The 26,942-nt window shown below is 45.0% G+C and overlaps 1 protein-coding gene across 1 annotated transcript in view; it reads left to right on the top strand.

Annotated features, from left to right (window-relative positions):
• Window positions 1-26,942, top strand: part of ABCF3 (ATP binding cassette subfamily F member 3) — a 129,997-nt gene that overhangs the window by 47,317 nt on the left and 55,738 nt on the right. Inside the window, exons 11-14 of the mRNA XM_086944458.1 lie at window positions 429-451; window positions 12,377-12,432; window positions 14,020-14,220; window positions 17,844-17,920. Coding sequence (XP_086800584.1) covers window positions 429-451; window positions 12,377-12,432; window positions 14,020-14,220; window positions 17,844-17,920 — 357 coding nt within the window. The remainder of the gene's footprint in view (window positions 1-428; window positions 452-12,376; window positions 12,433-14,019; window positions 14,221-17,843; window positions 17,921-26,942) is intronic.

Raw genomic sequence — 26,942 nt, 5'->3', positions numbered from 1 at the left:
CGTCCCTGCCCTCCTGTTGCCCTTCAGCCCTCCATGATTCTGTCCAACCACCTTGTCCTCTGAGTTGCCTGTCCCCAACTGAACTACTTTTTTCATTTTTATTTACCAATCTAAATTGGATTAAAAAGGGGAAAAAACAGCTCTCGTGCTTTTATAGCTGTCCAAAATGGCCCACATAAAAAATTACATTGGCAGACATATCATAGGATTTTTTTCCTTTTTAAAAATGAATTAATGTGAAGGCTGTGTTGCAATATGTTAGTTAGTGAAGGAATTCAAACGTTTGAATTTATTTTATGTAATCACTGGTAAAATTAATTGGAACATTCCCTTTGCCAGGCTGATAGTAATCCACACTTAGTGTGGCTGTTTCTAATAGCTATCTGAATTGCTTTTCATGAGAATCTTTTGCTTTTCCCCTTGCACAGGCCCGACCTTCTATTGCTTGATGGTAAGTTTCTGTTCATCCCTTTATCTTATCTGGCCAGGCTAGGTCTCTAATTTGGTTTTTAGGGAGAATGGTGACCATATCAGACGTGCTTTTTTTGTTGTTGCTATGGAATGTAAGTGGAGATTATGTATTTAATTCCTTTCACATGGAGAATAATTGGATGCAATTTAAGCTGCCTTCGTAATGGGCATGGGGTAAAATGGGCTCTGAATTGGCTCTCAATAAGTTAATACTACTTGTACAAAAGTTGGTCACTCCGAGGAGATGTATGGAATTAGTGGGTAGCAAAAGGATCATTACTTGGATCGTTTTTCCCAGTATGGCAAGAACATTGCAGGTGAGTTGGAAGGTTAAGTAAGGTGCTTTGTAGGTGACACGGATTATTGTAACTGGTTAATACCCAAACCAGTGTGAGGATAATTTGAGAGTTTTAAGAATGTTTGGAATGATAAGCGATGTGGTGTCTGAATCATGCACGGTCATACAGTTGGGTGAATGAAACCAGTGGGCACGTTAAAAAAATAAAATAGATTAAGGGAGGAAAGCGTTCCTTTTTTAAATGAGTGGTGGGCATGAAAGTAAGTAAAATGGGTACATGGAGTCAAAAATGCTGTGTACCTGTGGGAGATTTAAAGGTGTGAGTGGAGAGAAAGAGGGCCTGGAGATGCCAACACTAAAGGTGATGGGATATGCCATTTGTGTAGATAGTAGTCGCTGAATGAATAGTCCATGAAATTTGTTGAAAGTAGAGCTTTTGTTGCAGCCCCTCCCCACACCTCTCACCCCCGACGTGTACTAGGTCCCTGCTAACAGGTTTCCAGTCCCAGTGTTCCTTCCCTAAAAAGCTGTACAATTGTTCCCCCAGTTGGCAAAACATTTAAAACACTATGTAAGTCTCTAGTAAATGGTACCTAGGGCCTGAGGTACTTAAGATGGCCCCTAAGGGCTACAGCACAAATGTTGCCGACCTAAGGGACCCCTCACCAAGCACATGCAAGACTGCCATTGCAGGCAGTGTGTCTTGGTGCAGACAAAAGTGAAAACACAACAGGTCACATCCCTGAGTGCCATGCCCCCAACACTGCATGTACTATTTGTAAGTCACCCCTACAGCAAGCCTAACCACCCTAAGTCAGGGTGCTCAATATTTCATGTGAGGGCACACCTGCATAAGCAGATATGCCGATGTGCTGGTCAGTCCTATTACTGCCAGTACAAGTGACCAGGGAAGCCATTTTAAAACATGTGCTAGACACTGATGAAAGTGAGTCCCCAAGCTACATGATGGCATTGAAAATTGGGATGTTTGGTATCAAACATCTCGTATAGGTAAACTCAGATTGATGCCAGTGTTGGATTTACCAGTAGAGGTACCCCCTGAAAACCTACAATCCTCTGGTGCCCTTGCTGACCGATTTCTGTGAGCCTACCACCTGAGACGCTGTTCTGACCTCCTAGGTGGAAAACATTTGCTCTCAGGAGACCTAGAAAAAAGCCTGTCCAGAAAGGTATAAGACCCCCTCCCCTCCCACAGGATGACCTGCTGATTAGCCTCCTTGGGCCGGCGCGCTTCAAAGAAGCTTTTGCCTTTGGAATGACAATCTGGCTCCTTTCACAGGAGTGGAAGCCACTCCCTCCCCTTGTCCAGGCCCCCTTGGGAAATTAGTCAGGTAGGCATGCCCCTTCCAGGCTAGTACCTCCCCTAAGGTGGGGCTACTGTCAGGTGGACTCTATTTTCGCAAGTAGCCATCTTTGTAATAACATACTTCAGAAGTGTGTAGTGACTCCAAGGGTCAGTAGCCCATTGACTGAATTCAGTATTTAGGGGAGCCCCTATCACCAGAGAAACAGATCCTGATTACCTAAGAAGAGAGAGTACACAAAAGAGCTGCAGAAGAGGAGAGAAGAAGCAGCTGACCTGGTACCAGCACCACCGGCCTGTCTACATCCCTCGTCAAAAACTGTGCCTAAGTAGACTGGTCCTGCAGAAGCGGACTCCAGAAACATGGGAGGACTACAAGCCTTCAAAAAAGACTCGAGACCACCTGTGGACTTGTTCTGAAGACACTCTAAAAGCGAAGACTGAGGCCTCCAGAACTGTCAAATCCTGACAGCCGGAGTCACCACTGAAACCGTCGCCTCCGGTCTTAGTTGAAGTGGGCCACTATGACAACAATATTTGCAGCCTATTCTCTGCAGTTTTAAATAACTCGTTGGGAATTGTATGGCGTGCAGACGGTCCATGGTAAAAACTTCGATCTCTGGAGTAATTGTTGATCATCCGCCCCCACAAAGCTTACTTGCATGTTTCTCCTACATTTTAGCTTGTAGCAGAGCAGATGTTTATTGAGGGGGTGACTGGGTTGGTATTGTCAGAGGAAGAGCAAGAACTAGGTGTGACGCCATTAAAGTAATTTTCTTTAGCCTACTGTCCTCTCTCCTTCACATCTGATTTGTGAAACCAACTTTTCAACTTAGCTCAACTGGCGGAAACTGACCCAACATACTTAATCAAAAGATTTTGCTGAACTTTCTGTTTGAAAGCCACCTTTTCCTTGATGATTATTTCAGAGTGTAATGTTTTGGAAAGCTTGGAAGGCCATATTGCTGCTCTGCAACTACCTCTGAAAGAGAGATGTCTATGCAAGCAACAGTTACTACCTTTTCTTTGGTGCAATACAGCTGAAGTGTCTGTGAAGCCCGAACTCCATTAACGTGATTTGCTTTGGAAATGCATTGGACTACCCATCTGCAATGGTCCGTTTAGTAATTCTCTTGCGTGGAATGAAACCACCATACAAACAGATGCTCACAGTTTAAATTATTTTGTTCTTTCTAAATAGAACTTCAAAGCTCACGAGCTAACCATATTGTTTCTCTTTAACCCCAAAAGTGTGCTTAGTGCCACTGCAGAAAAAAAATTGAGAATTCATATATTTTTTTATGCAAGTTGAATTTCGTCAATACTTTCCTAGTCTTAAAGGTAATGGTTCAAATGGCATCCATTTGAAAGTGTTTCTGAAAATATCTTCCTGTCAGTTGGTTAGACCCGCTGTGCCAGCTATTTTCTGCCAACCAGGAGCTCTGAGTTGTCAATCATTATTTATATGGTAGCTTTGACCAACCTCTTTTTCAGTCTTTGTGCAGTCTAAATTGTTGTGTACATGTGAGGTGAGCACAGTGCTTCCTTCATCTATTTAAATCATTGTTGATAAAACCCAGACACATACCAGCTCTGCTGCAGTGATCAGTACAACGAAGGGGAAATGTTTGAGAGGAATTAACTGCATATGGACATACGGTAGGAGGGGGCATGCAAGATCTCTGTCTTGGCTTATTTATTCCCTAGCATGGTAAAGCAGCCTAGGTTGCTCCAACTTGTTATATATTCCACAACATACATACAAAGACAAATCTACCACATGCACACATCTCTCTCACAAACACACACCACATGCAAACACTTCTCTCATACGCACCACCCGGGAGAATGTCTTGCGGGCCACACAGATTTACCAGTAATGCCAGCATGTAGCCTCTCCAATAAGTGTTACTTAATGGGCAAGTGCCCTATTAATGTTCATCAGTTGCTACCAGCAGTCATGCTATGACCTGGAGGTGGACATGAAGAAAAAGTGAAACCAAGGCCACTTTTGAGTGATTTCTCATCTCTACAAGAGTTGCATTTCCTACAGGTGGTCAACGTTTTAAAAAAACTGAAGAAAAAGTAGAGCGAACCTACTAGCAGCACACAATATAAGCCTCTGGGATGAAATATGTACCTGGTCAGTCAGAAATGTCGAAATTAAGAGATACTGCATCGCAAGGTTTTCCACACTACGCACCTACACTGTTGATCTTTATCAGAAATCCATACCATACACAAAGTACAGGTAATAAGTCCAGATCTTTCTCATTCCCTGGCACTAGCTTCATTGCTCTCTGGGAATATTTTTTGATTTCTTACAGTAAATTTGGTGATAACCTCTGTAATCTTGGAGGATATGAACGTTTAACTTTATTATCTTCACTTTAGATTGTTGTGTTTATGAATCCTTGATATTTACAGGATCTCTGTTAATGAAGTTCCTTCTTTCTGGGGATGCATGGTCCAAGAATTTGTTTCTGGGCTGCATGCCTCCTGGAGAAAGTCAGCCTGACATAGAGGATGCAACAACTGCTGCAAATGAAACCAAGGGTGTTCTTGGTTTTGAAAGATAGCTCGCCCCAAATTTCCTTAACGGGTAGCTCTTTTTATTTTACTTTAAATGGTCTAAAGCCTTATGGGGACTGAAAAATAACCTGAATTCATTTTTCCCCCTGTTACTCTGCCTGTTGTATATTTTTTAGTACTTCCTCTGTTGGTGGCGAGAACAAGCTTGTACTATCAAAAGTTAGGCTTGTGATTTTCTGCAAGGAAGAGCTCCTTTTTGACATGTCCCCTCCACTTTTTGCCTGGTCATAGCTGTGATCTCAACTGCAAGTGCACTGGGTTCCTACTAACCGGGTGACCAGTGCTAGATCTTGTTCACAAAAACTGTACAAGTGTTCCCCTAATTGACAAAGTCACTAGTAAATGGTATCCAGGGCCTGAGGTACTAAAGAGGGTCCACAAGGGATGCAGCACGAACTGTGCCACCCTAAGGGACCCTTTGCCAAACTCATGCAAGACTACCATTGCATGCTGCGTGTTTTGGTGCAGACCAAAGTGAAAACACAACCTGACACACATCCCTGTGCGCCATGTCCCCTAAACACTGCGTGTAATATTTGCAAGTCACCCCTACCACCACAGGCCTTTCAGACCCTATATTCCATCTGTGGTCATATTTGTCTGAACAGATATGGCCCTGTGCTGGTCAGTTTATTACAGCCAGTACAGGTGAATAGGGAAGAAATTTAAAAAACATGTACTGGACACTGGTGAAAACGAGTTTCCCAGCTATATACTGGCTTCACTGAAAATAGGGATGTTTGGTTCAAACATCTCGTATTCACAAACCCACCCTGATTCCAGTAGTGCACACAGAGAACCTACCAGCCTCTGGTGCGTTGGCTGACTGGTCTTTGTCAGCCTGCCACTTGAGACTGGTTACTTACCTCCCGGGTGATGGCCTTTGCTCCCAGGAGGGTAAAAACAAGGCTGGCACGGGAAGAGGGTGTTTACACACCCTCCCACAGAATGACTTGCTGATTAGCATCCCAAGGCAGGGCAGTGTGAAAGAGTACACCACTTTTGAAATGCGAAATTTGGCTCCCCTCTCCGGAGAGGAAGCCGACCCGCTTTGTCTAGAGCCCTTTGGCACCTGGACAGGTGGGAAAATTAGCTAGTCAGGTAGGTGTGCCTACTACCCCAGGCTAGTTTTACCCCTAAGGTGTTCTAAACGGAGGTGGACATGACTTTTCAGAAGTAGCCATCTTTGTAACAGCATACTTGGGAATTCTTGGACAGGGTTAAACCCACTCCCCACAGGAAGTAGTCGTATAGGAGGTGTAGTAACCCCAAAAGTATGTAACCCATTGGCTACTATCCTTCACTCCCCTAAATTTATTATTTAGGTGACCTCACACACCAGGAACTCGGATTCAACTTCCTGGGAACTGAAGCGGAGAAATAAAGAGCATTTACTGTGAGAACTGAGGACTGACCAAGAAACTGCCTCAAAACCCTGCCTAACTAGCGGAAGCTCGACAATTGCAAAGACCTGGCTTGTCCAAAAGCTGTGCACCCTCTCCAAAGCTTGGAGAACTACCCAGCACTTCGACAACCAGTGGCATCTCCTTTGGGGTGGAGGAGCCATCCAGCTGCAGGGACCAACCAGCATCTTCCCGGTCCACCATGTTGCTGGCCATTGGGCCCACCAAGGGAGCAGCACTCTAGAAAGAGGTCTTTGTTGCTCTAGGAGGTGTGATTAGACTCCCTGTCTAGTTTGGATACACCAGGACCTTGAGGAGCCGCCCAACACCAATACCCTGGGTACCAGAGCATTTGCTGCGACTAAGGCTTGTTGTGTGTCTAATGTGGACACTGACCTACCGACAAGGGACTTAAGGCTCCATGAGGGCTTCATCCAGAGAGGCCCTTCTTCCCTGTTTCTTTCCTCTGTCCAGGTCACCCAAGAGCTGTGAGCCTCTAACTCCTGTGACCCGCCGGACCAAACTCCTATGCACCGAGCCTCCCAGCCCAAGCCTAATGAAACAGATGGAGTCTCTGTGGTCCTGAGAACCTCAAAAGCTGAGCCCCCCCTCCCCACCCCTTTGGGTTATGCCATACTGGTCTCCTAGGCTCCACTTGCAGCCTTTCTTTCAGGGCCTGTTCTCCATTGACTTCAGCCTGTAGCATTGGAGGCTACCACCGCTGAAAGCACCTCTGCTTCAAGATACCCCAGGGCAGGTAACCGTGAACTCTTGGTGCTTCTTAGACCTTGTCCCTTCTTGCTTTTAAGTCCAGAAGAACAGTCATGTGAGTTGTTTACAAGTGACCCTACACAATGTAGGTTTCTCTCATAGGATAATATTACCACATTCGAGGTTCATGCCTCAAATCTGGCAGCTGTATTTTCTAGGTCTCTCAAAATCACTAACACGATAAGTACTTACCTGATCCCTAAGATCTCGGTGTCTAAAATTCTACAAATATTGGTGGTGTTTTTACAAAGTTTTGACTGGTTTCCTTATTTAGTGTGCGTCTTATTTATTGACTCTGGGTCCAACAAATGTCTAACACCCCAATGATGCGCCTAAGGCTGCTCGACCACACTACCACAAATACAGCACCATGGGATTGTTAAAGCGAGCCCTTGTACGCTAATACCGGATACCTGGACTCTACACAGTGCACCTAATTTTGGTACACTATATAAAGAGCCAGTTTCCTAAAGGAGTCCTCTCGTATAATAATATATTAACAATAGCGCACTGTTCATACACACCACTGTAATATTATGATGTTTCCTCTGGGACACCAAGGAGAGATGTACAAGTTCACTGGATGATTTATGGTATTATTAAAATTGCTAAACCAAATAAAAGGTTAGCATATTCCTCGAACGTGAAAATGTGCAATAGACTTGGTCACCAGAAAACATTGGCTTGCTCACAGTTTGTAGGAACTTGTACATAATTTAGCCTTGACAATTGGGATTAATCTCATAGTTTGTGCATGCCAAAGTACAAACATTTGGCTGACGACAAATCTTTGACCTTACCCAGTGCAATATTTTCATATAGTTATTGGTACAGGATTCTTTATCGAGCTTCAATATTTGTGTCTGTTTACCCCTAACTTCCTAGCCAGTTTCACATTTGCAACGGTTACCCTTGCACATATTCTGCTGCATGGATTAATTGAAAGTCAGAACTGAGCCCTTTCTTTAAGCCAGGGGTACTCATAGTACGGCCCGCGGGCCAGTGGCGGCCCGGCAAGCCTTCCCTGGCGGCCCGCGGACCTTGTAAATATCGTACCCGAGTTTTTTTTTTTTAAGTCTGTCTGCAACCAGAGCGCCACTTGGCAACTCTGCTGCTCTGTGGGGGACGGGCGATTCCCGCCGTAGTCCGAGTGGGGCTGCAGGAGCGCTGAGAGGTGATCAAGGCATAATTAACATGCTAATCGTCTATTAAGGATCTGTCAAGAGCTCGGGTGCGGCTGTGTGTGTGTGTGTGTGGGCCTGCGCCTGGAAGCTGTCACAGCCTGGGCACACACAGCAAGGGTGAGGAGACAGAGGGAGAGAGGGGGAGGGAGGGCGGGAGAGAAAGGGAGGCAGACACAGAGGGAAAGAAGCGAATGGGAGTGAAAGGGAAGGAGAAGGATTTACTCTCTTGTAGGATTCATTGACTGAATAATGTGCGTTTTATGTAAAGCGCTCTGTGACCCTACATTAGAATGGGCATCGCAATAATAACAATTCATTGCGAGAGGGTGGCTATAAAGAAATGAGGGGAAGCACTGAAAGGAAATAGTGAAGGCATCCTTAGAGAAGGCGGGAAGGGGGGCAACAAAGGCTCTCGCAATGGGAGGCTACTAACGCTAAAGCCGACCCTGCCCAATGCTATTTCAGCATTTTCAGTAATGTGGTGCCACTGTCCCACCTGGGACAGAGTAAGGCCCGTGACCAATGTTTGACCTCTCTGTGTCCCTGGGGGAATCTGCGGTGTGATGGATGGCTGTCTATGGGGACAGCTCGCCCTTTGCGTTTGGTGTAATTACAATTCATTCCTCTTCAATTCTTGGGGAGAGCTGTTCGCAGAGATGAAGCTCCGAACCTTACTCCTGAAAAATAAGCGCAGTTGTTGAAACACCTGTTGGAGCGAGAAGGTACTGTTGTTGCCGTTGGGTATTTTTGCTTTATACTCAACCACCAGTTCACTAACTAGTGCTTGCCTAATCTGATGCTTAAGGATGTTTTAGCATTTAAATTCAGCTTACAAGCAAAGTAACCTTTTTGACTAGCGTTCAGCCACGTCTATAACCCACAAAATTGGGGTTTAGGTTCGCAAATAAATTCTCTCATACAAATTGAAGTACCTCAGCCTGCCAGCCGTAACGCAACCCCACTCACCATTGGCTGAAGTTGTGCACCCTCTGTGCACTGGCTAATGTAGACCCACTGCAGTACCCTACAAAGAAGTGAGTGTATTCCTGCAGAAGGTCAGTGGTTCTACTTGGTGCTATCTTTGTGACAGGGCCCACTTTCCGATCCCATCAGGCAGCATTTTGACGAGCACATTTAATGTTGAATAATAACTCACCAGCCGCATTTCAGAACCTGCACTTTATTAAAGATGAGCAGATTTCAGGGGGAAGATGGGAGGGGCAGGGGGTGGATTTTAATGCGCACGCTCATTTTGTACAACATTAGTATAACATTAAAAGGGCGTTTATAATATAGGAGAGACTGGAATCCCTATATTAAAGCGTGTCTCTGATTTCCATACGGTAGGTGACTTGTGACATCTCTAGTCGCCTGTGAAAAAACACTGACATAGCTGATCAACTGTAATGCCTGATTACAGCTGAGCTCTGACATCACGCCCGCTGCCAGAGCCAGCGGCAAATGTGAAAGGGAGGACATGGAGCATTATTAAAGCTGCAATTTAAACATGCAAAAACGAAACCTCGCATTTTCTGAATGAACGATGATCTGTAGAACGGAGACATTTATGGCAACATATATATATTTTTTTGCATGCATGCATTAGGAAATGATGGAAAAATATATCATCTCTGTTTCTGTCCATGCATATTGCTTCTGCACTACAACATTTTTAAAAAATCTGACATGTATTAAACTGATTCCAATATCTTTTTGCAAAAAAGTCTAACTGCCCTTTGGTGTGTTTAATTTTGTGGTACAGGTGTGACTTTTATTCATCAGGTCAGCAAACATACTATCGATTTCATATGAAAGTGCAACAACCCAAGGACTTTAAGCAGTGTGTGGGAAGGGTGATGGAGTCACCATATATTATAAGAAATAAAGTACCCTGTAATTTGCATTAAAAGGATATTGCAAGGCACCCCAGAGTACCAAGACCATATGAAGTGAAGGAGAGGGAGGAAGGGAAAGGTAGGCAGACGGAGGGAGGGAGAGCGAGAAGGAGGGAGGGATAGGCAGGGATAGGGAGGGAGAGCAAGGGTGAGAGGGAAAGGCACGGAGACAGAGTGAGGGGGAGAGGGAGGCAGAGGGAGAAGGAGGGAGGGAGAGGGAGGGAGGGAGGCAGAGAGAGAAGGAGGGAGGGAGAGGGAGGGAGGGAGGCAGAGGGAGAAGGAGGGAGGGAGAGGGAGGGAGGGAGGCAGAGGGAGAAGGAGGGAGGGAGAGGGAGGGAGGGAGGCAGAGAGAGAAGGAGGGAGGGAGAGGGAGGGAGGGAGGCAGAGAGAGAAGGAGGGAGGGAGAGGGAGGGAGGGAGGCAGAGAGAGGGAGAAGGAGGGAGGGAGGGAGGCAGAGAGAGGGAGAAGGAGGGAGGGAGGGAGGCAGAGAGAGGGAGAAGGAGGGAGGGAGGGAGGCAGAGAGAGAAGGAGGGAGGGAGAGGGAGGGAGGGAGGCAGAGAGAGAAGGAGGGAGGGAGAGGGAGGGAGGGAGGCAGAGAGAGGGAGAAGGAGGGAGGGAGGGAGGCAGAGAGAGGGAGAAGGAGGGAGGGAGGGAGGCAGAGAGAGGGAGAAGGAGGGAGGGAGGGAGGCAGAGAGAGGGAGACCTCAGAGAGAGGGAGACCTCAGAGAGAGGGAGACCTCAGAGAGAGGGAGGGAGGGAGGCAGAGAGAGGGAGAGTGAAGGAGGCAGAGAGAGGGAGACCTCAGAGAGAGGGAGAGTGAAGGAGAGAGAGGGAGAGTGAAGGAGAGAGAGGGAGAGTGAAGGAGAGAGAGGGAGAGTGAAGGAGAGAGAGGGAGAGTGAAGGAGAGAGAGGGAGAGTGAAGGAGAGAGAGGGAGAGTGAAGGAGAGAGAGGGAGAGTGAAGGAGAGAGAGGGAGAGTGAAGGAGAGAGAGGGAGAGTGAAGGAGAGAGAGGGAGAGTGAAGGAGAGAGAGGGAGAGTGAAGGAGAGAGAGGGAGAGTGAAGGAGAGAGAGGGAGAGTGAAGGAGAGAGAGGGAGAGTGAAGGAGAGAGAGGGAGAGTGAAGGAGAGAGAGGGAGAGTGAAGGAGAGAGAGGGAGAGTGAAGGAGAGAGCGAGAGGGAGACCTCAGGAGAGAGCGAGAGGGAGACCTCAGGAGAGAGCGAGAGGGAGACCTCAGGAGAGAGCGAGAGGGAGACCTCAGGAGAGAGCGAGAGGGAGACCTCAGGAGAGAGCGAGAGGGAGACCTCAGGAGAGAGCGAGAGGGAGACCTCAGGAGAGAGCGAGAGGGAGACCTCAGGAGAGAGCGAGAGGGAGACCTCAGGAGAGAGCGAGAGGGAGACCTCAGGAGAGAGCGAGAGGGAGACCTCAGGAGAGAGCGAGAGGGAGACCTCAGGAGAGAGCGAGAGGGAGACCTCAGGAGAGAGCGAGAGGGAGACCTCAGGAGAGAGCGAGAGGGAGACCTCAGGAGAGAGCGAGAGGGAGACCTCAGGAGAGAGCGAGAGGGAGACCTCAGGAGAGAGCGAGAGGGAGACCTCAGGAGAGAGCGAGAGGGAGACCTCAGGAGTGAGCGAGAGGGAAACGGAGTGAGCGAGAGGGAAACAGAGTGAGCGAGAGGGAAACAGAGTGAGCGAGAGGGAAACAGAGTGAGCGAGAGGGAAACAGAGTGAGCGAGAGGGAAACAGAGTGAGCGAGAGGGAAACAGAGTGAGCGAGAGGGAAACAGAGTGAGCGAGAGGGAAACAGAGTGAGCGAGAGGGAAACAGAGTGAGCGAGAGGGAAACAGAGTGAGCGAGAGGGAAACAGAGTGAGCGAGAGGGAAACAGAGTGAGCGAGAGGGAAACAGAGTGAGCGAGAGGGAAACAGAGTGAGCGAGAGGGAAACAGAGTGAGCGAGAGGGAAACAGAGTGAGCGAGAGGGAAACAGAGTGAGCGAGAGGGAAACAGAGTGAGCGAGAGGGAAACAGAGTGAGCGGGAGAGTGAGCGGGAGAGTGAGCGGGAGAGTGAGCGGGAGAGTGAGCGGGAGAGTGAGCGGGAGCGGGAGCGGGAGCGGGAGAGGGAGAGGGAGAGGGAGAGAGGGAGAGAGAGTGAGAGTGAGAAAGAGAGGGAGGGAGACAGAGAGAGAGATGTGTGTATGCTGGGTCTGGTGGCTCAGTGGACGAAGGCGTCCGCTGCAGGGACCTGTGATCAACCTCATGGTTGCAGTTTTTTTTGTTGCTCTAGCCCGCCCCCTTCCCCACTGACCCCGCCCCCTTCCCCACTGACCCCGCCCCGACCGGTGCGGCCCTCGGACACAAACCACACTGTAAATTTGGCCCCCGAGAGAAAGTTTGTGAGTACCCATGCTTTAAGCACACCATTTACATGCATACGCTTGATTTTCAGAACCTACAAACATGTTGGACGTCCGGGCTATTATTTGGTTGGAGAACTACCTGCAGGTATGTGCTATATTAAATAAATAAGAGATTGTTGTAAATACACTTCTGCTGTTTCTAAGAAAATAACAGTATGGAATCAAGGTTCATTACTTCTAGAACTTAAAGGGCTTAGTTGGTGTCTTTGGTATCCAGTTCCTACTTTTGTTGTTTTACTCCTACTCCCCACCCTTTACTGCTAAACCCTTTTATTGTCTCTTCCTGATGGAAAGCCTTGGACTGTGGACTGCCCTTGATAGACCATTGCATCCACAATAATTGTTTAAAGGAGCCTCCCTTAAACCATGGAGCAGGAAACAGTAAGCTTCTGAAGTGTTATAGTGTGGCAAATTTTCCATCTTGCCCGGTGTAAGCTGTATATGCCTGGCACATCATATGTTGGTTCCCTGATACTGGGGAAGAGCTATATGTGCCTTCTACATGTACCATCTGTCTTGAGAGTTTGGTATGCCTGGCACATCTAAAGGCCCTCAACTGTTTGAGCTGGATCTTCTGGTGTAGCTCGTTTATTTCCTTTTGCTATGGGAGCTGGTTATTTTAACCTTAATTTGTATTTTGATCCTTGACTGCAACAGTGTGTGTGTATATATAGATGCTCTAAGTTATGCCTTTGGAGCATAATGATCATATGTACGTCCTGCTCACCTGATGCAAAGATAAAGAAGGGGAATAACCCAGACAAGACCTGTTTTTTCAAGGCCACTGTAAACATGTGAAAATGCATCTGGCACTGGGGTGCTTGGGCACCCTAGCAGCTAAACTGTTAGTTAAGGGTGGAACTGAAGACTGTTCTATTTGGTCTAAGCGTGTGATACTGAAAGTTTGTCCTTTTTCTATCTGTTCTAATCTGATGCTTCACCTGGAGTTCTATGGAGAGAAAGAACACGTTTACCCTGAAATAGTCATCAGTCAATTTTATTGGGCAGTGGTGATAAATGGCAAGTCTGTCTTCCATTGACTGTGGGGCAGCACTTTTTGGTTTGGCCCTTACTATTCTGCAGTCCTTCTCTCTGTGCCCTAACTGAGCACATGTGCCATACTAGACCATCCTCTTGGCCTCTCATGCACTGGATTGTATCACTCTTTCTCTATTTCCCACTGTACATGCCTGGTCTGTGCTGTGGTGACCTTCATTTCGTTCTGATCTCTGTTTTCGCCAATCTTATAGCTCTGTTCAGCTCCTAGTCTCTTATGTGGAGTGTTCATGCTGTCATTTTGCTTGATCTCTCCTTAGTGTAGTAGGGGAGCCCTTCTCATGTTTATATGTTTGTCTCTTCTGCTACCTTTCAGCATCACTTGTGACCTTAGAAGGAATAGCATTTTGTTTTCTGATTCTAGCTTGACTTGGACAATGAAAGTTTTCCTTCAGCTCTAGTCATCTTTTATTTCTTGTAGCTTAATTTGGACTTCTCCTAAAACGTTGTTCTCCTATTTGTTGTTCAGTACCCTACCATATTTTAGCTGGGCTTTAGCTTGGATCCCTTCCCTTGCTCTAGTGTGTGTCTGTCCATGCAGCAGTTGAATGCCTCTTGCCCTTCCATCCTGTCAGTGCGTACACGAAGCCCTGTTTATTATTTTGTTCCTTTACAGACTTGGCAGTCCACCATCCTCGTGGTTTCCCACGACAGGAATTTCCTGAATGCTGTAGCCACTGACATCATCCACTTGCACTCTCAGCGCCTAGAAACATACCGTGGAGACTTTGAAAACTTCATGAAGATCAAAGAAGAACGTCTAAAGAACCAGCAGCGCGAATTTGAAGCTCAGCATCAGTACAGAGAGCACATCCAGGTACAGAGGCTTTGGGGCTACAAGCTGGCATTGAAAGGTCTGATTGTGCCCTAAAATTAACAATGTTCTATTTTATATACTCCGAAATGCACTGCTGTGAGCTGAGTAAGTTGCATGTTGGGGACTGGCTGAATCACTGCTTGGTTTCTTCTGCTACCAAACTTTCTGCATGTATCAACATGCATGGTGTTCTGTTACATTGATATTAATTCTGCCCTTCCTGCTCACCACAATATTCTAAATTAGTGTGCCCCTGTTTTAGGTTCTCTACCTAAAATTTAAAATGCCACCTCTGCGGCATGTTTGAATTTAGAGGCTCCATATCATTGACTCTTCAGTAGCAATCTGTTTTCTAGGCTACTGTACGCTTGTTTGAGAGACTGTTGACCACACCACAGAATGCAGTTTCCTGATATGGTTTGGCAGCTGGTCATGGTGTCCCATTTGGAGGCCTCTGGTTTTCATCTCTTGCAGCCAATGTTAAGGAGCAGTCATTTTGCAATCGTAACTTTTTTTTGGGAGGCCAAAAGATGGTTAACTGTAGAGCAGGCTTAATTAAGGCCCCAATGTCTGCATTTAATTAGTTCATTATCTCTGTTCAGTTCCCAGTGGATATTCTTCCACTTTGCTAAACATCGTAGGGATGGTTTGAGTATGACGTCTGATTTACTCTGTTGTGAAGAAACACTTCTTGCTGTAGAGAAGGTTCTAGGTATCTTTGATAACCCTTCCCTCACCATCTTCACACCAGTGCTTAAAATACATTCATTAACCAGCTCATAACTTTTGCTGTCATTTTACTTAGCATAATTACCCTAGTCCGTGAGAAAGGTCCTGGAATCTTAGCCAAACTTTTCTGAGTTAAAAGGATTTTTTTTTAGAATTTAATAACTATGTGCATAAAGCAAATAAGAAATTAGTTAGTTACTTGTACCTCCAGTACTGGCATATTCTATATATATTGGGAATCCCCAAAAATCCTAAATAGCAGTAAAATGGACTTAAGCCTCAACAACAGTGTTATTTTAGTAGCACATGTACCTCATTTGAGGCAATACAAACTTCTTTCAGTGGGTCGGAAGGGCTGAGCACTCCTGTCCCTTAAGATGCTGCTACAGTTCACATTTTAAAGCACAACTATGAAGAATATTAATTTAGAAGTGAGCCTCGGACCATGAAGGAGGGGTGGTCTCTGGTGAATATATGAGAGATGCTAATGCTGGAGAACTGGAGTTGCAGGTTAGTAACTAATTTGTTCTGCGGCATTGGATCTTTCATATATTAGACATGCTGGAGTCAGAACAGCAAGCAGTACATCAATTTGAATAAGGCAGGAAGCAGGCTCCGCTTTACCGGCTCATTGCGTGGAACTGTCTGCCCAACTGCTAAGTCGATGGCTGCGTTCGAGGGAGTAGTGATTGGTGAAAATGACCCTGATTTTCGACATAGCAGCACAGCAAATGTCTTGTAACAAACCACTAGTATTATGTACAGTAGTTTGCCAACATGCTTCTTGTAGAATGTGTCCTCTGTCTGCCCAGGAGTGGACACTCCACCTTACTGTGGCAAAAGGAGATGCTGGCTCATAGCCAACTTGCTGTGCCCTGTTTGGATAGTGTCTGGCCTCTTTCTGACTAGCTGAAGGACATTAACAGCTGGTCTTATTTTTACATCCTGTTCTTTGGCCGTGTTGAATCTAATGCACCTGTGGACATCCACTGAGTGCAAAGCTTTTGTTGCTGATGTGGAAGGAATTGTGAGATTAGTAAATTGACTTACACACACATCAAAATCTGACTTTGGCTTGAGTAATACCAGGTAGCTAAGGTCGCATATGAACTGTAATAGAAGAAATAGTCTATATAAAAATGTCTTTGTTCACGGAAATATTTTGGTATGACAACCAGAAATGTAATAACCATATAATAGAACATAGCTGTACCATACATCAGACTAAGTGAACTACTATACTTGTCAATCACTTTGAGGTCTCAAAACACAATGAAAATGACATTATGGACTATTTTTGACTTGCACCAAAAGATGCCTTTCATCTTTGTTCATCACTCATAGTTATATCAAATATATTTTTGAAATACCATTGAGAGGACACATTTTATAACTGCGTTTTTGATCAGGCTCAACCATTAGGATAACAGCGGAAATGAATAAACAACAAAGTAGACCGGCTTTAACGAGGAGCCTAATTTCTTTCATAAAGAGAGGCATGGACGCCGAGTGGGGCATTGAGGTAAGAAATGACTTTATAGTGTAGGTATGCAGAGCAGGAAACACGGGAAGTATCCCTTGAAATGGGCAGGCAGAGGCCAAAACATTCATTGTTCAGCTTTCTCGCTGGCATATTGCTGAATGGGGTGACATCAATTGAGAGTACCACTTTATGTCTGTATAAATTGTATATCCAATACAATATAACTCATCCCCTCCCTCCCCCGCATCCCCCCATCCCCACACACAGCAGACTGCCCAAGAAGCTCAAGCCTTAAGGCAGTTAATAAATCCTTCTGGTTCTGTTCAGACTGTCTTGATTCATGACTGGAGGATCACTTTTTGTGACAATGGAGATGGGTAGGGTGTGTAAACAACACGTACCGTGATATGTAGTTTGTGGTGATCTTGGAAGCATGTAAAACCAACTTCCTTATGTATGCTGTTATATATATTTAAAAAATCCTTAATGTAAGCAGGTTTTTATTTTTCAGTCACTACAACCAGAGAATGCACACAGCTCTGACAGGTGTAGAGTAAAAATTTCAAATTTTCACATTTACGGGTCAGAAGGACAGACCTATTAATATATAGGGTCACTATGCGTATGGTGTCACAACCATGATGAATGCCCGGGATAAATGTTAGACCTTAATAACGGGGAAACACTTGAATATAGCTTTCAAAATCCTGTGTCTTTAATTTGTGATGGGGAGTGTGAATACATTTTGATTGAATTACTCCAATACACTAACTTTAAAGTGATGCCTACAGGACCAGAAGAAGCTTCAAATGAAGGATAATCACTATTTCATGACGAAGGAGGGGCCCGCTGATTATGCATGTCACCTCACTGAGTGAGAACCTTAATTATCTTTTTAGGAAATGCCCCTAGATAAATCTGTGTTTTCAGCGTCCATACGGCTCATGAAAGTGGAGTTCAGTTTGTGATCCAGTTACATTGGGAGGGTGTGCTGCAACTCCGCTATCCCTCTGACTCCCTTTCTTTGGTATAAGACTCTCTCATACATGACATGCAGTTGAAATCTGAGCTATGGTGGCCTCTAGGGGTAGTAGAGAGCTCAGCACTTCCCCATCTTTGGCCGAAGTTCGGGTTGTTTCATATGAGGTGGATGTGCTACTAAACAAACACTGCTGTTGAGGCCTACAGACTTTTTGACTGTTCACTGCTATGTAAAGTTACAGGGGGATCCACAGCCTGACTGGGAATGATTCGACCATGTAAATATAAGAAAAATCTAGTGCTGGATAAGACAAACTTCAAAGCTAATTAGTGAGTGTTGTAAAGTGCTGCTCTGATAAATACAACTTGAATGTGTTGTGACACTGTTTTCAGGGACTGATGTGCTCTTGCTACACCTTTTTTCTCTTAGATATTCATTGACCGTTTCCGATACAATGCCAATCGAGCGTCTCAGGTCCAGAGCAAACTTAAACTACTGGAAAAGCTGTGAGTACGTTCTCTTTTCCCTTATGTCAAAACTGTGAAGACCTTTCACTCTTATTCTAGTGCAGCGAGAACATTGATACCAGTGTTTCAACATTTTGCAGGTATTTGTGCTGTCTTGTGCCTGCATTGAAATTACTTGACTATACATCTTTAAAGTACCGTGGTTCGACATGTAATTGATTTATTGAATTGACAGTTATGTATAAGCACTCGGCACCGGCCTGCGCACCAAGACGACGCCGAAAGTCACTAGTATTACCAACACACAAACTCTCACAAGCCACACACCCAGACAGGGCACCTATCCTCACCCAAAGTGGTTGGGACGCTAGCCCCACTTAAGCCATCACCACATTTATGTGTGATGCTGCCCTCAGCCTCCGGTCGACATCGAGGCAAGGTATTTGATCAGAGTATGGATCCAGTCAGATACTCTAGCCCTATATTAACCTTCAAGCCTAAAGTCACACCTCGGCACCCAAACACACTTCGAAACTGAAGGCCTTGTCAGCATCTCAGCCACATTCGGCACCAAAAACTCTGACTGCCCCGCGTCCAGCTTCGACGGCTGGATCCAAAGACTTTGACAGGCCCATTCTCACAGCTTCAGCATTAGCTTAACTAGAGACAAGACTGTCATCAGCCACCCACAGATGGTAAAGATTTCTGCTGGCCTTAATCAGACCCCCCAGGATATTGCGGCATAGATTTGCTAATTTAGCGGCACAAAAATGGAAATTTAGCGGCATTATTGCGGCACTTTATTTTTCTCGGAATTATTACTTTTCAGCATTAAATCAATGTAAACTGATTTTGCAAGTATTCCACTGTGTAACAGGCAAGTGTCTGCGATTCTACGGAAGCACAGCTCAAATCTGCACCTCGTTAGATGGGGCCTTATTTCCCCCTGGGGTTTTCTAGCACCAATGTATGCACCCCTGCAGGGGCACCACTGCCTCCAGACATGTCCATTTTAAAAAACAGTGATTTCTATCAACCTTTTTAACATTGAAAATATATGGATAATACAAAAAAAGGCCCCTTGCAGGAATGCCTGCTTTGCTCCTAGAGCGCTTTACCAGAAAGTAATGCTGCAAATTAAGTGTGGGAATTTAAGATACAGTTTGTGAGTGGACTAAGGCAAGAAAAACCATTTAAAAAACTATCGTCTTTTCTGAAACCCAATGTTCTAAAAGGGGCCTTAAAATATCCCCAGCAGTTCTGAAGTTCGGCTGCTGGGTAAATAGCTGCCAAGGTTTCAGATTGCTTGTGTGTGACATTTTCATAAATTCAGTGTAAATATGAGTGACACTCAACGACTTTGAGTGACACTTTCTCCTGAACAAAATAAAGCAATGAAGTCTAGGTAAATAGCTGAATATCCTAAATTACCCCCATTAGAGCAATTAGAAATTTTAAGAATATTTCGAAACTGCAGCAAAGTACCGGAAATTGGAGGACACTATCTTAGTGCATTTGTAACCTGATTTACGTCCTTTGCAGCAGGAATAATCCTCTGCCCTTTTTATCATGACAAAGTGCTGATCTTGCAACAGAAGGAGCATTATTCAGCAGTTAACTTGACATTTTTTATTGTTGCTTGAAAACTCCAGGATACTAAAGGAATTCAGCATCGTGCTGCATAAGTTCCACAAGCAAACAAAAGGATCTCTGTGAGAAAAACAATACATCACAGTTATCCTCATAAAATATGGTTTTGCAAATATGCGCGCTACGTGTGATCACAATTACCACAGACCATGATGGTGAACCTACAATTTTAAGTTACCCCTTAGGCTTCGCAATCTATCCTCACCCTGTCCCCTTACTTCACTACCTTCCGGTCCTTAGTTTTTTACCCCAAAGATTTGCACTTGTCTCTGAGTAACTATCCTTGTGAGGAAACGGCTCCAAAAAAACTCAGCTACCCAGTCAATGGTTAATTTACAATTGGATCAATTAGCGTTTCTCTGTATGGTTCTAACACCTCTCCTCCCCCAAAGACTGCCCCGGCTGGTGAGAGGAGCTCATCATATTGGCGCCACTTTCCTGAGAGCCATGCTGTGTGCCATTTTAAGACACTCAGCACCTGCTGTCAGACTCACTATTACCAGACACAAACCCCGGTGTCCAGGTGTCCCTGCCCGCTCCCCCTCCCCCCTCACACACAGCAGGGTTACAGCACATGTCGAGTTCAGGAAGGATGGGCCGTCTTGCCATGCTCCTATAATTGAACACTAGCGCTCTGTGTCAGCAGCAATTCCTGCGGGCCTGGGCGGCAGGAAATTGATAACATTCTTCCGCAGCCTGAGCCGACCGACGCTCTCTCTGAGTATCTGTCATCATCGAGCAAAAGTCCTGTTCATGTAGGACTGACTGCAGCAAGGCGCCAGTAGGCGAAGTTAAGGGGCGCATTTGCACATCAAAGCCACGTAGGCTAAATGCTTCTATCTTGCTGAAGGAAGGGGTACTGGACGGCTGAACGGCGGCACGTAGTGACGTGTGCGCGCACAGCCATTAAAAGGATATTGTTTTACTAACGCTTTTCTGTAAATATCGCGGCAATAATTGTAAATATTGCGGGCATCGCGCTAGTCAGCTGATGTCGCAATTTTTTTTTTGTGAATCGCGATATGCTGGAGGGTTTGCTAAATGGAACAGTACCCAAAAAAAACTCTGGCTTGCCTTTGAGGACAGTCCTGAACCCGATCCCTGGTCGGACTCTTGGCTCCAGCACCGGAAAAAGGTACTGATTGACAAGGCCACCAGCCATCCACTGAACCATCACAGCCCCTTCTTGCCTTCACCTAGAGGTCACTGTTGTTCTTTTGGCCACAGGTAGTCCTAGTCCCTACTCCCCCATAAAGAGGACTTTGATGCCCCACTCCACCTTCACCCTACTTGACTACCCAAGGGAATACTATGACAGAACCCTCCGGGATATCCTGGCCTTGAGCTGGTCCTAGTCGAGGCTTCCACCAGAAATGACACCACTACGTACCATAGGGGCATCTTATGCGCAGTGGCCTCCCTCAAAGTAGACTTGCACACCACTCCTGAGGATTACTTCCTGGTAGAGGGACTCTTCAGGACAGAGCGTTTGCTCCAGTTCTTCCCCAGGCTCAGGGGCGTGCTTAAGACTGCCAGACTGCCCCTGATACATTCAAAGAGCCTGTCCTACTCAGGATGGAGAAGAAGTAAATACTTTCTCCCTCCAACCCCTTATACATCAGAGGACTTCAGGGGTTTTTACTCATCTGGGAAGAGATCACATCAGATCAATGGGTTCTTTCCATCATAGAGCATGGCTACTGCCTCATGCTCCCCTCAACCTCAACAAACATCTCACCCCACAAACACACCCTTAGCCTGGAACTCCATCGCCTTCTTCAAGAGGAGGTTCAGGTGCTCATCCTCAAGGGTGCCATAGAGCCAATATCACTGCATCTTCATGCATGGAGATGTACGAATCACCAATATGGACTGGTACCCAAGGCCCATACTAGAATTCAGGCCCCATAACAAGTGCATTCTCTCAGAACACTTACACATGACTACTCTAGTATTTCATCCTGTTGTTAAGCGACTTCATGATGGCACTCGATCTGACGGATGCCTACTTCCACATGTTTATCCAGCCCGCTCACCACCGATACTGCTGCTTCATGCCAAGTGGCCAGCATTATCATTTCAAAGTTCTGCCATGCAGCATCGCTACAACCCCAAGGTTGTTCAGCAAAAGCCTGGCTGTGGTAGCCACGCAACTCTGAATGGCTGGGGCATTCACATGTTCCCCTGTCTTAACCATTGGCTGATCAAGAGTGCAGGCAAGCTGTGGTGCCTGGCACGCACCTAGAACATGATTTCCTTCCTTCACAGGTTGGGATTTAACAAAAATGTTGCCAAATTATAGCTCCATCCCCTTCTGATTAAGCCCTTCTTGGGAACCGTTCTCAGACCAGTCACCAGCAAAGCTTACCCTAGCCAACCCAGAATACAAAAGTTACAACAGCTGCTGCCTCTTTTTCAGCCATGTTGTCCGCTCAGTCAGAAAAGTGATGCTTCTCGAGGCATGATGGCCTCCTGCATAGACATTGCCCCCATGCCAGATTGCACATGCGTCCTCCCTAGCAGTACCTATTGGCACAATTGGTACTGCTGGGGACCCCTTAAATTGACCACTGAATTGGAGAGACCCTTCGCACTAGGTTACCACGATAGGTACTGCTAGAATATCACTGTAATGTTAAGAGTTGCTCCAGTGATAAGAGGGGCTGGTCCCAGCTGTTCGTTTGTTGTCTTTCTGAGAGAACACTCTCTCCCGACTGAAGTCTGATAACCTCAGCTGTGAACAGATATGCAGTGGACTAGGCTCCAAGAACCTCTAGCTAGCAAGCTAGCTATTCCATGCTCTCATAGTGTAGCACATATGAGTAACTTTAGTGCAGGCTGTTGGTCTGTTCGTTTTAATGTAGCTGTTAGCAACATGCACAAGGGCTGTTTTAATTATATTCTGTGTTGTTATTACTTGTGGTATGCAACAGGATGAAACTGTCAATGAAACACTTGTAAATACTCAACATCCTGCGATTCTGGACAAATCACTTAATCTTCCTGTGTCTAACAAAAAAAAATTAATGTGTCCTTGTGTAACGCAACTGGTGCTCATGTAAAGCACTCAGATACCAGATGCCTTCGGATCAAGTTCTCCTTATATAAAACTTCAAGGACAAAAAGAAAATACATAGTGTCTTTACTCAGTGCAGTGCTTGTGTGTGCTATGCTAAGAACGAAATTGGGCTGAATTGCCACTGCATCCCTGAACCCTTCATGGGACTGTTAGTAACCCAGAAAACACGGACATATCACCAGCAGAACGAATCAGTGGGTGGTGTGGGGCTAATGTAACCTGTAATCCACGATGGTGCTCATCTAAGTACCTGTACCTGTGGGTTAGCAATCCAAACCTTGTAGACCTGTGCACTAGACCCCAGATAACGCATTTCCACATTTGGGCTGTGCTAAGGAAAGTCCCCTAGAAAAGGTTCTTCATTAGTTGTTCTAATGGAGTGTTAGTGGTGTACAGCCCCGACTGCCAGAGTACCCAAGGAGTATCATCAGGGGATCATGTGGAAGTGTCATTTTTGTAATGGAGCGTATGAGAGGACGTCTCACTAGGAAGCTTAGATGAGAGAGCTTGACCACCATGTGTGAAGTCATGTGATGCGACTCTTCACACACTTGATGTAAAACACACCCTAATGTACTGCATTGACCGGTCCAAAACGCAGCAACTTTTTGTTGCATTCGCTACACCTCACAAAGGTCATCTTCCTTCAAAGGTGATTATAGTCGGGTGGATTGTCAAGATCATTCAAACCTGCTACTTCAAAGTCAAGAGAATTTTACCTCCACCTCCTAGGTCGCATTCCACCTGTAAGAGATGGGCCACCATGGCTTTCCTTGTTAATACCCCTATAGCTGGCATTTGTAAGGTAGTTACATGGTCCACTCCACACACATTTACTGAACACTTTTGTGTGTATGTCCTAGCTCGCAAACAAGCTAGAGTTGGCCATACTGTCTTAAGAAGTTTGTTTCAAACATCTGCACCATTCACTGCCTCACCACGGGTGGGGTACTGCTTTACAGTCTATGCAGAGCATGTGTATGTACAGCCAAACACGCTATGAATGGAAAATGTTACCTGTAAGCATCTGTTTGTAGCATATAGTGCTGTAGATTCACATGTGCCCACCTGCCTCCATGATAGCCAGTGGCTGGTACAGATATTCTTTTTTTTCATTTAAATATTTAACTTGTTACGCAGAACTTTATGCATAGTCATCAAGCTATCCTACTTACTGCTCCATCAGTACGCTCACCCGCAATGTGAAGAACAGTAACAAGGGAGCAGACCCATGTGCATTGACAACTAAGGGAGGAGTCACTATACCGCCAGACACTAATGACGACTGATGAAAAACAAGTTGCAAACATCCAAGCCCAAAACTAGATGGCATGGGTTTGCAGAGCATGTGAATCTACATCATTACACACTGCAAACAGAGGCTTACAGTGTAAGTAACATTTTCTTTTAGAAGTTTGTTATCGAGAGGTGCTGTGATTTTTGGATAATTGCGATAAACACAATATGGAATTGAGTTCTAAATTCAACTTCCAAGAAAGCAGGGTTTGGATTCTTTCTGTGTTTATTTATTCTGTTCTTAACTATTTTTTACGAGAGCTCATGTTGTGTTTTTTTTTAATATAAAATCTTGCACAACTGGAGTATAATTCTAAAGACTGAGCATGGCACCTGTGTATCCATATTTACCTATGATGAAGTGAATATCTCCTATCTCACAGGAATCACATTTCTAAAGTTACTGAATGAGATTTAGTCAATCACCAATTGAAAAGCGATGTGTGATTGTCTAAAGTATCTTCATACAATGGGCAATTGTGGAATTAACAATACAGTCCAGGAAATAAATTAATGCAAATGACTTTGATGGATCAAATGTTGCTCTTGAACCAATCGGACTCTTTTGACCGACCCCTGCTCTAGACGTTTAGAGTTCCAGCAAATCCCAGGTTTCCTTGCCGAAGGTGCTAAGTGGTTGAGAAATCAGGAATTCTGGTTAATGTCTCCAAACAAGAGATCTAAATTTCATAGACTTGCAATAGAATCTGTCATGATCAAGTCACTCCCTTGCAAGTACAGGGATAATTTCATAGGAAACTGAGCTACAATCCTTTTGGGTATCCTACTCAATGATATTTATGAAGCATTTCTGTGTAAGCCTTATCTGTGCTTAAATTCTTACTCCCTAGCCACAGATCACACCACCCACTCATTGCTCAGAATTGTATGCAATCCTTTCCAAATGAACTCACGAATGCGTGTTCATATTTAAACATAACATAACTCTTTATATTACCCCATAGACAAGATGCCTGTTAAGTGTAGATACACTGTATACTCTCATACCATGAAGGGGTTATTAGGGAATGCTGCTAAAATGAAAGCAAGTTTTTATGGTGGCCATCATTCTCAGTGGCTTTTGTGTGGACTTGACGATGGGACTTGCGCAGTATCTGCCCCTGGCCTTAAGTGAATTATTTAAAAAGAAAAGTTTAGATTGTCTGTTAGCAATACCCAGCCTCAGAAACTCCCCCAACTCACCTTATGTTTGTGCAGGTAGGATAGTCAGTGAGGTCACCATCATCAGATTGTAGTTAATGTTCATGAATGCTACAGTAGGTTCTGCTTTGTTTGGGATCTTTGAACAAATGTTTTGAAAGAGAAGCATCACTGTTGTCATTGTTGTTCAGTTTTGTTTTTCAATCTATATCTAAAGTAAATAGATGAAATGGAATGAGTTCACATTTTCAAATTGTTCTAAGAAAGGAAAAGGATTCAATATTTGTTTGCCTCCATAAAGAGGACATTTTGACTTTAACGTAAATGCGTCAACCTTCTCTATAGTTTTCTAATGCAGTGTAGTGCCTTTTCGCTTTTGATTCATTCATTTTTTTACTCCATGAAGCAAGGGCCCCAGACACAGTGTTTAGGTTTTTTTCATTAATGTTTTTTTTTTTTTTGCTTCACTTTCATCTTTAGCCATTAGTCCAAACTTGCAGTCAGGAGGTAAACTGCTTTGTTTATACAAGGAGCTGTCACATATAATAAAAACTTTAAAAGAAAAAAAATTGTCAATCTACTGTAGATCAGGGACTCTTTATTGTGGCTGAGGACTTTCCACCTAAAACTGTACCAGTAGTTTGCAGCCTCAACACACAGGCTGCATGCATACTCCATACACCCAAGATGTTTTCCACTATGGGTGCCATCTTAAGTGTATTGGTACCATCTTAGGTACATTGAGTCCACAGACTTTTGTCATCATTAAGGGTGTGTCAAGTTTGCGGCCTCTGGAAATGGTCTGCAGACTACCAACACATTTGTGGGCTATATTAATCTCATTGATGCTCATGGTGAGCTGAGCTCGTCATGATGCACTGCGCTCCGGTGCTCATGACGAGCTCAGCTCGTCATGAGCCGTGGAACGCTCTCATGCGGGGATAAATCCCCTGCTCTGCTGAGCGTTCCACGGGAACGGGTCTGCTCATGACGAGCTCAGCTCGTCATGAGCACACGAGCGCCGTGCCTCATGACGAGCTCAGCTGTGCATTATTCCGCCATATAGTGGTTGGGTCTCCAAATTCTCCTAAAAAAATCTTTTGTTTACTATTTTTGTCTTTTGTGGGTGGAATCTACCTCCATTTGGTGCCCCTTGTGATATTGTCATGCTTCCTCCGAAAGTCCTCACCTTTGGTCTCCATCTTTAGAAATTTTTTGTTGTTGCTGTTTTTCTCCCAGCGTGATTCACATGCTGTGCATAGATTCGGCAGCAATTTGTTACTACAGTGGTGGTTGGATTGAAGATGAGCAATGATTTGAAAATGGATGTTGTAAGACCCTTTGCCCTACTTGCACTTCCTTGTTCATTTGAATATCTACACAATAGTGTCTTGTGAAAGTGTGCACTGAGGACCATGTTGCTGCCATAGAAATATCTTGTAATGGAGTATCTGCCAGGAGAGCGATGGTTACTCCCAACTTTCTTGTTGAATGTGCACCAGGAATGTTTTGTAACATTTCTCCTGCATTCTTGTGGCACAACTGAATAGTCTGTGCTATCCATTTTGTAATTGTGTTCTTGGTAACCGCCCTTCCTAGAAAACTATTTTCAAATAATACAAAGAGTTGCTTTATTTTCCTGTTCGCCTTTGTCCTTTTGATGTGATAATATTACTGCACATCCTGCATCCAGTGTGTGTAATATTCTCTCTGTATACGTTTTCGTTTTTTGAAAGAAGCTTGGTATCTGAATACTTTGGTTCATGTGGAAGTGTGAGAACCTTTGGGATGAATTTTGGGTCGGTTCTCAGGACAATTCTGTCTTTGTGAACTTGAAAATAAGGTTCCTGTAATGTGAGAGCTTGTAACTCATTC

This window comes from Lissotriton vulgaris, chromosome 11 (genome assembly GCF_964263255.1).
Source record: "Lissotriton vulgaris chromosome 11, aLisVul1.2, whole genome shotgun sequence".
In the NCBI taxonomy this organism is placed as follows: Eukaryota; Metazoa; Chordata; class Amphibia; order Caudata; family Salamandridae; genus Lissotriton; species Lissotriton vulgaris.
This window is presented reverse-complemented; position numbering and strand designations above follow the sequence as displayed.